Source organism: Seriola lalandi, unplaced genomic scaffold, assembly GCF_002814215.2.
Source record: "Seriola lalandi dorsalis isolate HSWRI2012SDOR001 ecotype SW California unplaced genomic scaffold, Sedor1 jcf7180002054518, whole genome shotgun sequence".
Classification (NCBI taxonomy): domain Eukaryota; kingdom Metazoa; phylum Chordata; class Actinopteri; order Carangiformes; family Carangidae; genus Seriola; species Seriola lalandi.
In genome coordinates this window covers 247,015-259,631 of record NW_019525071.1, presented here as the reverse complement: position 1 = coordinate 259,631, position 12,617 = coordinate 247,015, and the positions used below count along the sequence as shown (strand labels likewise).

The 12,617-nt window shown below is 40.5% G+C and overlaps 1 protein-coding gene across 5 annotated transcripts; it reads right to left on the bottom strand.

Annotated features, from left to right (window-relative positions):
- Nucleotides 1-247: 247 nt before the first annotated feature.
- On the bottom strand, nt 248-10,770 carry smarce1 (SWI/SNF related BAF chromatin remodeling complex subunit E1). Of its 5 annotated transcripts, XM_087175910.1 has the most exons (12): nt 10,518-10,764; nt 9,669-9,719; nt 9,276-9,319; nt 8,819-8,923; nt 7,802-7,882; nt 7,332-7,463; nt 6,935-7,106; nt 2,624-2,796; nt 2,405-2,506; nt 1,601-1,862; nt 1,272-1,503; nt 248-977 (listed from the first exon to the last, which is right to left on the bottom strand). In XM_087175910.1, the coding sequence occupies exons 2-11, from the start codon at nt 9,673-9,675 to the stop codon at nt 1,298-1,300; spliced, it is 1,284 nt and encodes a 427-aa protein (XP_087032036.1). In that variant the 5' UTR covers nt 9,676-9,719; nt 10,518-10,764; the 3' UTR covers nt 248-977; nt 1,272-1,297. The 5 variants fall into 5 exon arrangements, with proteins under 5 accessions (XP_087032036.1, XP_023269470.1, XP_023269473.1 ...); XM_023413702.2 differs by having other exon boundaries at nt 248-1,503; nt 10,518-10,761; XM_023413705.2 differs by having other exon boundaries at nt 248-1,503; nt 8,825-8,923; nt 10,518-10,761.
- Between the last annotated feature and the right edge of the window lie 1,847 nt (nt 10,771-12,617).

The following is a 12,617-nucleotide window of genomic DNA, read 5'->3' as shown; positions in this document are numbered from 1 at the left end:
CATCTTACCCACTTCCCTTACCTGTTCTGTGCAAAGGACAAAAATGCTCAATGCAATGAATGTACATACTGTGCATTATAGTAGGCAGGCGTACTTATTTTTTAATTATTTACCTAGCATGCTTACACTAATTTACTTTTTATCAAAGCAAGTTAAAGGCAAGTTTGTGCTGTAAATGCACATTTATATTTATTCATAGCAAGATAGTCAACATCAAATGTTTTTCAAAAACAACTGAAGTGAGAACTTGTTCAGGTAGAAAAGTTTATTGGTATAAATATGCAAAAGGAAATTCATTTTTAAGACTGCATGTTTATGACTGCTCTTCAAGCTGTTTTACGACAACATGATAGTCCATGTTTAAGCAAACCTCGTTACACTGTGTACACAATTACGGTACATTTAAAAGTTTTCTGCTGAAAAGTTCAATATTGACCATAACACAGAGATGTTCTAAGCGTACTGCTTTTGATTTGATTGACAGCTAGCAAACTTGAGAACACTGGTAGTTGAGCATTGTACAGCACTGATGATCATGTGATATACTTATGGATGGACTGGACTGGGCCCAGGACAACCAGTACACAAGTATAGTAAAAATGCTGATAATAAATAACAAAAATAACTACTACTAATGACTACGAACTCCTGAGACAATACTGTCACTGTAATACTGATACAGAGAGTAAACAAATATTCTCCTTCCGAGGAGATGGTCACTCAGCTCCACTCTTCACAAGTATGCCAACATATTTAAAAAAAAATTGCAACATGCAAAAATAACAATAAAAGCAACAATGACACTACAATACAAAAGACAAAGTTAAATATAACACTCAACAATGTTTGTTTCATGTGACAGCTTTTTTCATACAGCCAGTCTTAATTCGCGACGATCTGGGATCTGCCAGACATAGTGCTAGAGATATGTATCAATATGTGCTGAAGAGGGCTCGTCTTCCAAATGGCAATGAGGCCTGTGGAGGAAATATAGTGCTTTCACATGGATTGCTGCGGCGCACACGTCAGCCACTTATTTTAGACAGGACCATTGGTTTGTTGGCTTCAAGTGCTTTACATTTTTCATTTATTTCTATTCAGCGCATGTCTGTGAGCCATGGTGTTTTCAAACTAAATCATCATCTTTGCTTCAGGCTTGTTAAACATTGAACCTGTCTGAATGTCTTCATATACTTTGATAAACTGAGATGATACTGTGCAATATATATTATCGGATGATTGTAGGTCAACAGACGTATTAACAGCCTTACAGTTCACAGACAGTCAGGTGTTGGACTCAGTGGGCTGCTCTTGCCCTGCTGGGCCCCTCTGATGGCTCACTAGTTGGGGCATCTTCTGTTTGAGCAGAGGTGGTCTCTGAGCCAGTGTTACTGTCACTGGTTCCCTCCTCCATGGCTCCCTCTGGCACACTCTCCTTGTCCTCTGATGCCCCTTCCTCACTGCCTGGATGAGCCTCAACCTCCTCTGGGGCCTTTGGCTTCCCTTAGAAACAGAAAAGATTTCATGACGTAAAAATCATGACATCTCACAAGAGAGCCAGCTGGCACCAAAGCCACATATAGAGGTCAGTGTGGCTCACCTGGTGCATCTGTGGTGTTTGATTCTGTGTCCTCGCCCTCCTTGTTGCTAGTTTCACTGAGAGAATTTTGCAGGGACTTGTTGCCATGTGTTGCACAAATGTGTTTTTCTTCCTCTGCTAAGACACAGGTGGGGGCCTCTCTTGCACCTCGCTCTCCTGCATCCTTCTCACGTTCTGCAATCCGTTTGCGGGCTGCCTCCTCTGCTGCAGCAATCTCTGCAGAGATCTTCTCCATGTCCACTTCCACCTTCATACAGCACAGCTAAACAGTACATTAATAGGGGATTTAATGTAAACAGGTGAAAACAGTAGCTTGCTGTATGTGCTCATTTGAATTTTTTGTGTGTAGTTTTGGCTGAACATGCATGAGCAGGTTGGAGACAAAGTAAGAACTTCATCTGGTTAAATAATGTAAATGAATTAGCATTAGAATTAGTTCTCCTCTTAACTACAACAGTGTTTCGGTACATGTTCAGTCTTGATGCGACTTCTCACTCAAGTGAATGGATTCTGTAAAGGCTCTGTGAAGGATAAATGGCGCCGCCTGTTGTGAACAGTGGACAGTGCATTGCACTGCACAGTGCTGCGTCTCATTTCAAAACAGTTATTATAGGGGCTACAAATTGTAAATGATGACAGCAATATGATTGCCAGAACATGTGGCTTGCGTTAGCAGCAGCTGGTGGCTGTAAGGCAGATGTAGACTGGCACATAACCAGAGCTGCACACTGTACAGTTAAACATGCAAAATGAAGCTTGCGTGCGAGTAAGTGATGACCAAGTTCGATGTAAAAGATGCCGTACCCTTTTGAGCTCATTTGTGAACGACTCTGTGGCTTCGATGAATTTTCTTTTCTTGTCCTGGTGGCGGTCTTCAATCTGAAGCAACTCTGCCTCCAGCTTTCTCTGTTATACAAGACACACAGGCACCAGGGTTATGACAATATTACGCCACAAAAACAAAGCTGTCACTGTTATATGCCACCATTATGTGAAGATCAGAAGACCACAACTTGATCATACCTGGTGTACCATCAAAGACTGGACCTGGCGTTTGAGGACTTGCATGCGAGCAGTGGTAACAACTGACCGCACATCTGGGACTACACTCTCACTGAGAATCTCACTGATCAGACGGTGGTTGCGTTGGAAACGAGCTGCAGCTGAGTGCTTTATGGAAAACCCATCATCGTAATCTAAGGATATGAAAAACATCTGAGTTGTCATAATTGTTTGAGGAAATATATTTTTATACACCTGTCAAAAGGCACAGAGAAGAGCTGTGTTACACAGTCACAAACGAGTATTAGAGGCTTCGGCAAACTACTGCACAGATGATACAAAACAAAATGATGCAAATACTGTTGTATCAAGACACTGTAAACATAAGGAGGATATTGCTCAATATTTAGAGTTAGAGTTAAGTATAGGCCATTATGTCAAAATGCATCCTTAGGCAAAGCAGAACCGTTATTGTTAGGTGAATGGGACAAGTGGTTAATTATAACCCACTGTATGTGGACAGAAGTTTTGAGATATAGTCTGCAATTTTCATTTATCAACAAATGTTTGTCTTTGTCTTAGATGTATACTCATTGGCCATTTAAATACAGGCTGATAGTACAGGAAGGTAAAATCCAAACACAGTTCATCTACTGTGCTTCAAGACAACAATCATCCCTAATTACTTTTTCCACACTCTGCTGTGATGAAGACTTAGGTCCAGATGGATTCTTTACTTTAATTTTTGTATTCAGAATAAAATACATAACTACAGAACTTTTAGAATCATCTGTGACAGTAATTACAGCTTTAAATCTGATATTGAATTCGTGAGCTATCATTTTGGTGCATTTTTATTTATCAGTTCTCTCCCATTCTCCTTTGCTCAGGCTTTGTGAAGGTGTATGGGGAGGGGGTTGGTATACAGCTATCCTCAAGTCACTTAAGAAATTTTTAGCATAATTCAAGACCCATTCCAGGACAGCACTGTAAGCAAAGCATGTCTTTTTTTAACAAAGACAACAAAAACCCGGTGTTGTTTTTCTGCAGTAAACAAGTTCTGTAATTGATCATCATCAAAAAAGAAATACAGCATCTTGGAGTGGAAAACACCATGGTGGGTGTTTGGTTGATTCAAATGTAATTAATGTAAAATGGAGAATATAAAGTATCAATTATTAATTGATATTTTATTTCATAGCAATTAGCCAATCACTATTAATTGGACATTTAAAGAAGGAATTATAATAGACCAAAAAGTACATCTAATCCTTCTATAGATTGGATTTAAAAGAATTTACAAGCTGGACAATTAAATAAAAACAATACCAAATGAATCAAATTGACTTAAATACATTGCATCCGGAAAGTATTCACAACCCTTCACTTCCCCCACATTTTGTTATGTTACAGCCTTATTCCAAAATGGATCAAATTCCTTTTTTTTCTCATCAATCTACACACAATAACCCATAATGACAAAGTGAAAAAGGTTTTTTACAAAGTCTTGCAAATTTATTAAAAATAAAACACTGAAAAACCGCATGTACATAAGTATTCACACCCTTTGCTATAACACTCAAAAGTGAGCTCAGGTGCATCCTGTTTCCACTGATCATCCTTGAGATGTTTCTACAACTTGATTGGAGTCTTCCTGTAGTAAATTCAATTGATTGGACATGATTTGGAAAGGCACACACCTGTCTATATAAGGTCCCACTGTTTACACTGCATGTCAGAGCAGAAACCAAGCCATGAAGTCAAAGGAATTGTCTGTAGACCTCCGAGACAGGATTGTATCGAGGCACAGATCTGGGGAAGGGTACCAAAACATTTCTGCAGTGGTCTCCATCATTCGAAAATGGAAGAAGTTTGGAACCACCAGGACTCTTCCTAGAGCTGGCCGCCCAGCCAAACTGAGCAATCGGGGGAGAAGGGCCTTGGTCAGGGAGGTGACCAAGAACCCGATGGTCACTCTGACAGAGCTCCAGCGTTCCTCTGTGGAGATGGGAGAAACTTCCAGAAGGACAACCGTCTCTGCAGCACTCCACCAATCAAGCCTTTATGGTAGAGTGGCCAAACGGAAGCCTCTACTCAGTAAAAGGCACACGACCGCCCGCTTGGAGTTTGCCAGAAGGCACCTAAAGGACTCTCAGACCATGAGAAACAAGATTCTCTGGTCTGATGAAACCAAGATTGAACTCTTTGGCCTGAATGCCAAGCGTCACGTCTGGAGGAAACCAGGCACCTCTCATCACCTGGCTAATACCATCCCTACGGTGAAGTGTGGTGGCGGCAGCATCATGCTCTGGGGATGTTTTTCAGCAGCAGGAACTGGGAGACTAGTCAGGATTGAGGGAAAGATGAACGGAGCAAAGTACAGAGAGATCCTTGATGAAAACCTGCTCCAGAGCGCTCAGGACCTCAGACTGGGGGGGAAGGTTTACCTTCCAACAGGACAACGACCCTAAGCACATAGCCAAGACAGCGAAAGAGTGGCTTCAGGACAAGTCTGTGAATGTCCTTGAGTGGCCCAGCCAGAGCCCAGACTTGAACCCGATTGAACATCTCTGGAAAGACCTGAAAAAAGCTGTGCAGTGACGCTCCCCGTCTAACCTGACAGAGCTTGAGAGGATCTGCAGAGAAGAATGGGAGAAATACCCCAAATACAGGTGTGCCAAGCTTGTACCTTCATACCCGAGAAGACTTGAGGCTGTAATCACTGCCAAGGGTGCCTCAACAAAGTACTGAGTAAAGGGTGTGAATACTTATGTACATGCGATATTTCAGTTTTTTATTTTTAATAAATTTGCAAAAATTTCTAAAAACCTTTTTCGCTTTGTCGTTATGGGGTATTGTGTGTAGATTAATGAGGAAAAAAAGGAATTTAATCTATTTTGGAATAAGGCAGTAACATAACAAAATGTGGGGGAAAGTGAAGAGGTGTGAATACTTTCCGGATGCACTGTATTGCTGACTAATATAGAGATGGATTCACAAATATATTTAACAATACAATTTTTTACAGTGATAGATTTTTTCTTTCTCAATCAGCATTTTTATTTATCAGTTGGTTCCATTTTTATTTTTCCATTTGCCAACACTGCTCGAGACTATCATACATGTGCCACTCCTTTTTGGCTTTGCTGTGGCAAAACTTTGCTGAACGTCTTCATGATGCAACAAGAGCTCTCAGTGGCTATCACCTGAGCTTCTGTTGTGCACCCATGTCTGCACCCTTGAAACTCTCCAGAGAGCGGAAATGAATCTCATCTGCCATGTTGAAAGTTTCAAAGGTGCTCACGTCGGTGCTCTGACACCACAACAGGAAACAGTCAAGGGAGGAAAAACATTCTGACTGTAGGGTGTGAGAATTAAGCTTCTCTTGTGCTCACAAATTCAGTGGAATTCAGTCTCACCATTTTTCCATTTTTACTTTAAACACTTTCCCTATGCATAATGTTGTTTCAGGTTATTTTGCATCACAGACGTAAAGTAAAACTATAGAACGTGCTGAATGCCTAATGTCCTGATTACAACATAATTTCAACAACTATAGTTAATGTAGTTTTGTTGGTTAGTTTGACAGCTGAAGTTGACACAGTGTATGATAGATCCATCATTTATTTTTGACTTCATGTCTCTAGCAGGCACCTGTGAGTATCTCTATGAGCTGTTTTCTACCAGGCGTATGGCAGCAGCTTAGAGAAGAATTTCTTTAAGACTGTATTTAATAAATCACAATCTCAGAATATGTAGCCACCTGGGGAGGTAAATCTTATTTAATCATTGACGTACGTGCAGTCTGTTGAGAACATAACCCGCTGGGATACCAGCTCTGACATTTTTATGGTCTGGGGTGTTTCTAAATAGCAAATGGTTTTATCTGTAGTTTTCCTGTACATCATTATCTTCTACTGTAACCCAGCCAGACCCCAGACAAGCATCATTTCCTTGAGGTGGGTGTAACTCAAACGTCTTCTTCTGGCCTGTGTGTATAACGTGTGTGCGTCAGTCTTTAAAACAACAGAGAAAAGAATGTAAATTTTGCAATTATGTCTAAACCAATGCCAAGAATACCTACAAAATGTAAACAGTTGTGCAAAACAAAGACAAATTTTGCTCCATTTTGCAGCTTAAAAGCAGAAATGGCATTTCAAAGGTAGCATTACCAAGAAATGTGGATGGTTGTAGCCGTGTAGGAGGAGGGGAAAAGATAACAGTCTCTTGGTGTGCGGACTGGCAACTCTGTGTGGTCGTTTTACAGTAATTACAGCTCTGTCACAGTGCTCTAAACCTTGGGAGACAAAGCATTTAGCTGAGTGGCCTTACCATCTGGATCCTCTGCTGGCTGAATACTCATGTAAGGCTCGCCCTTGTCCAGTCTGGACTGCCTCTGGCGGCTCTCCTCTTCCAGAGCTGCCTCAGCACGGCTTTTTGCATTGACGTAGGCCAGGTAGGCTGGCGAGTTGTGATAGGCCTTCATGCTCTCATTATACTCAATCTACGGTGGAAAAGATGACAGGAATGACAAGGAAACAGAGAAAGCAAGCACACAAAACATGTGGACCCCTCATTTCTATCAACTATTACAAAATAAGGAAAGAGGTTTACTCAAGACTGTTAGAAAGGAAGGAATGATGACTGGAGGGACCCACAACTGTTGGAGACACATCTACTGGTCACCCATCAGAAAAACCCCATGAACACCCCTTGTAAAACAACCAACCTTCTCTGCTTCGTAGTCATTCAAATAATCCTGTTTCTCCTCATCAGTGAGGTCCCTCCACATGCCACCGATTATCTTCCCAATTTCCCATAGCTTCAGATCAGGATTGGAGGCTTTTACTTGATCCCAAACCTGGTGATGAGAACCAGACATGGGTGTGGGGTTGGGTTGGGTTGGAGGGGCTATAAGTGGTTATCTCTTTGCAGAGAGGTCACAAACCAGAGGAGGCCGTGTGCTTTAAGCTCCATCTCCAAGTGGATAAATCCCACTATGTGATGTGGACTGACCTATCTAAGTCATGGCTTAATTTGGCTCAACACCTACCTCGATAAACAACTATTAGTGTCTGAAACAAAAATGTATGTCTTACTTACTCTGAGCTGATAGAATATCTTATAAGCAAAGCATCCCTGTCTTCCAACAGAGCACATGTTGATTCAAAATGCAGCAGTTACACAATGTGTACTTACCTTACGACTATATCTCATATATGGCATCAATGGCTTATCAGGTGGCTTGGGCGGCTTTGGGATATTTATTCCAGAAGAATTCTGGTAAGACAGAAAAAGAGTCACCTTATAGCATGGTTGCTGTTGAGTGATCAGGCAACCATTAAAATGCTGAGTACAGATTGTGAGTGTGTAACTACAAGCTGGTGCATGGTTGTGTAAATTGACACATAACTATCAGAAGGATGACACTTGGAATCATATACATGATGCATTCAAGTAATTTCCTATCACTTGAATTAACTTGATTCAATTAATGACAGTTTGAGGCCATACACAAGTCAGGAACCCCACAGTCTGCAATGGAATAGCGTTGGCCATAAAAAATAAATAAATAAATAAAAATAAATAAATAAAAACAAAAAAAATTCAAAAATCTCACTTAAGCTGAGATTTGCCTACTGCGAGACATAATGCCATTATCAGAGTCAGCCAACCACAGCTTGCATGCAGCGACTAAATTACTGCTCAGCAGCCAGAGCCATGCTGAGCAGCGAGTCTGTAATGCCATGGCAACACTGATGGCATGGGTTACTTAACATGGCTGTCAGAAATGCAGACTTTGAAAGGCAGGTGGTATTTGGATACACACAGATGGACTGAGCCAATCTGCACCGTGATGTAGACAGCAGAGGGAGTTTAGAATGACACGCATTTCATATTCAGTCTCAGTAATGGAATGAGTTAGACCTCTCATATTGACTATTCTGCAACATCTGCTCATTAGAACAGTGGAAATGATAAATCTAACATCTAATCTCATTTGCTCTAAATAAAGCAAAGTTCAGTCTTGTGAAAGCTCAAATGCTATTGATGCTTGCAGAGGCTTCTGCAATGTTCTTCCTAGACTAAGCAAGCAGACTGTTCAGTGCTGTGTGAAACTTAACTGGAAACTATTTGTTACAGATTTTATTTTCTCCATTTGGGTTTGCCTGACATTTTCAGTCACCTTGTTTTTCTCTATGTTAATATTCATACCGTTACCCGACTGTTGCTGCTTTGGCTCCCTCCCAGTCTGTAGTTGTTGTAGGCCAGATGGCTGTATGGGTTGTACCCCACAAACCCGGTAGTGTTGGGCATTTGCTGATGGAAACAAATGAGACAGAAACACGAATGAGAAATGACATAAAAGAAGGAGAGGGGAAAAGCCCAAAGCAAAAAATTAAAGAAACCAATGAAACAAGCTGGGAAAATGCAAAACAAAGAAACTTGCATTCATGCTGGGGCTATAAGGAAATAATCATTTTCAGAAGCAGTGGTGTATCAGCACATCAGTTTGTGTCACTAACCGGGTTTGTGGAAAAAACTGGCCGCTTGTAAAATATATTTTGACAAAGCATAAACTGTTCTAAAATGAAGTCTCCAGATAGCAAAATCAGCTTAATTTGAAATACCCAGATAATATTTGGTGCTACACTTATTAAGGAATACTTACAGTTGTAGGAGCAGGGGGAGGGGGAGGGGCATAGGATGGTCTCTCTGTTGTGAAAGAAAAGGTCCAAATGAAACATAAGCAGTGAAACAGCTGCAACTAGCAGCTACCAACTATTTCCAGTTGTCCAACTTCATTCGATTTAGTCAACCCTATTTACCAATGATATGCCAAACAACTAGAAATGCTTTCTACATTAAATAAAACATCACTAATAAGGTCAAACCTGTGTCACCGGAACTCTCTTTTAATAAACTCATGATATTGCAGTGTTGTGGTTATATCGCTTCACATGTATTTATAGAAAGATCTGATGTATTTGAACATGCATTTTAATACCATCACCTACTAAAGAGATTAAAATCACATCTAGCCAAAGCACTCCCAACTCCTTACTTGACATCTTTGAAGAGATGAGTGGGTATCAGTCTATTCCAGTCATTGGCTCTGCAATAAACACATTTTAGGGTATAATAACAATTTATATCAAAAAACAAAGAGATGCCGATAATGACTGTCAGACAGTTGCTAACACTGCCTAGCATCGACGTTAGCTTTAAGGTAGCATAACGTGATTTATTTTTTACACTGACCGCCTGTAAAACTGGTAGATATAACTTGCAAGCCATTTCATGCTAGTTAAAGTAATTATAACAACGTTGATTTGTGTTGGTCGCATTAAATTCCAAAGGAATGGTGACTATTTGGATATGGTAATTGGTGAAAGAGCACCGGTAGTTGACGTGAGGACCGACTGGTTTTCACCTTTCATCTAAGGCTACATCTCTACGGGATCCTCAAACGAGCCGTAACGTAGCTTACAAGCTAACGTTAGCATGTATTCATGCTAGCTAGTAGCCACCAATGTAGCTAGTCACTTGTCGTTTCTGAGCTAACGTTCGGTTAGCTAGTCTGCGACAGAAGCCATCGATAGATGTAGTTAACGTGCGTGAGATGACTTTAATTGTAGCTTAATTATGAAGTTACGACAGTAGACACATGTTAGATGTGGTTAGTTGTTGCTCACCAGTTTAATTGACTTTAGTTGGTCTAAATAACCAGCAGGTTGACGGCTAGCTAACTGGTTACGTAGCTGAGCTACTTCAATGAAAAGAAAATGACATCTGAGATATTATTAGCATGCAACGTCAGGTCAAACCAACACATCTAAAGATTTACAAATTTCCATTGATTTTGATGGTGACAACCAAGCATGTATACTGAAGTGATGGCCAGAAAACTCACCCTAAAACCTTTAGTCCCCACCACAGTGTGGACGTTGGGGCTTTGACGGGGAAGGCTAACCACCTAGCTCAGAGAAACGGTCCCCACAATAAACGAATGAAATGGGGTCCACTCGTAAGATTCCTACAGAATCTTCCAGAATTGCACCCCCACCCTCTCCTCATTTCAGCTGTGCCCTGCCTCAATGCTGATGTTCATCGCCCTCAGCTGTCACTGCTGCAGCCCTCACTCATTGATATGACAGTATAAACACCTTTCTCCTCAAGGATAGCCATTCAGAGAAAAGGAGAAGGTATCATAATAACGCAGTGCTCCTAACAAGGATTTCACAATTTACTTCCATAGCTCAAAACACAATGTAGCCTGTAATTCCTGAGTTATGTAGAAGGAAAACGCTGACAGACATTGTTACCCTGACTGCAAAACATTACTTCGTGTCAAAAATGTGCCATGTCAGTGCTGATGCTCTACACCTTTTCTGCAAGGTAATAATCTCAGACTATAATATCATAAAAGTTGGAATGATTTATTATGTCACCATACTGTAAGTTGCATTAGGGACACTTCACAGGCTACTAGGCTTTTGAGAAAAATCAAGGTTGCTGTATTCACTGGTCCCTTGTTGTTAGAACTGAAATACTTTGCATTCTTGCTCACATTGTTTGAGAGCCGCCCAGGTCAATAGTTGTAATAGTGTGTTGCCTAAAGATAACAATCCAAAGCCAGTAGGATTTAGCCTACATCTCTGTCCATTCAACCTGAATAGTACTTGTTTTGGATTTGTTAATTGATTGTGTTCATTGTGACCCTGTTTCTTTCTGTTTACACTGCACACTTGAGAGCTTATTCTATTTATGCTTGACCTGTATCCTGTATAATATGCCAACGGACACTGTTGTGCTCCCATCTCCAGGTGTGGTGCCTCATCTTGCTTTCACTCACCAGACAATGACCAGAAAGCTCTGTGGATGGGACAGTGAGCAGATTCCACACAAAGCATGGGCAGGACTTTGTTTAGCACGGGACACCTGTGATTGAGTACATCTGGAGGTAGGATGGAGGTCACATGCCTCCTGTAAGCTACTGTGCAGGCTTACCACAGACACTCACGCAGGGCCTCCCCGGCACAGCTGTGGGATTGTGGATGCCCAGGGGCAGAAGAGGGCCTGTGACATTTTGAATCAATCAGAGAAAAACCTGTAAAGCTGTTCTTGTGATGCAGATTCAGACCTAGTTCTTAAGCCCACAGAGCTCTCCAAAATAGACTCAGGCAGTGGAACTAAGCAGACTTGAAAGTTTACTCTGAAATAATAGAGTTTCACATACATATATATACACACACACACACATAATCCTTTCTGACTTAGTTGGTTTCATAAAATCATTAAAGTCCTCTGTAGATGTTTTAGTTTTCTGCCTCCAGCCTGGCAGCAAAACATTTTGACCTTTTGATGAAAGCAGTAGGTTGACTGATAAGCTCTGAAGTATTATCAACAATTTAGATCATTGTACATTTAGATGTGGAACTCAACCCATCACATTTTGATGCACCAGCTTTTTATTCAGATCTTTGTTTCTTGTTTAATTTTGCTATCTATAGCTCCTTTGCTTACTTTTGGCTGATTCACATATCATTTCTTTCTTTTGAATAGCACTACTGCTACCATTACTACAGCTACTACTAATAGTTTGACCGATACTGTATTTTTTAGGCAGATACCGATATTTGAGTTTAAAAATCTGATACAATTTATCCTCCAATTTAGTTTTTCTTTTTACATAAACGCATATTTAAATCTTTAATTAAGATATTCAAGATATTTTGTGGCCAAGATATTTCACATGAAATTTTGCAGTTGAAAAATACAAACATTCAGCAAATATAACAGTAAGTTTTAAGCTACAAGCTAAAAGGAAACTTGTTCTAACCATTATTTATGTAAGTACACTGAACTTCAGTCAAAACCATCCTTACAAAATATATCTTTGGCATTTTCCATACAGCAGCTTCTTGTAACGTATTGGCCAACATACAGTATATGCTGGTACTGACACATCTGTAAGAAGTCAAAGTCATTTAAAACAACTACTACTAATAAT

Bases quoted from the DNA above. Each gene is read 5' to 3' on its own strand.
- smarce1 (XM_087175910.1), bottom strand. The intron at 7,883-8,818 runs GTATGAATATTA...CTGTCTTACCAG, and splicing joins GCAGCAACAGTCGGGTAACG to AATTCTTCTGGAATAAATAT. The intron at 2,797-6,934 runs GTAAGGCCACTC...TCATATCCTTAG, and splicing joins GCCAGCAGAGGATCCAGATG to ATTACGATGATGGGTTTTCC.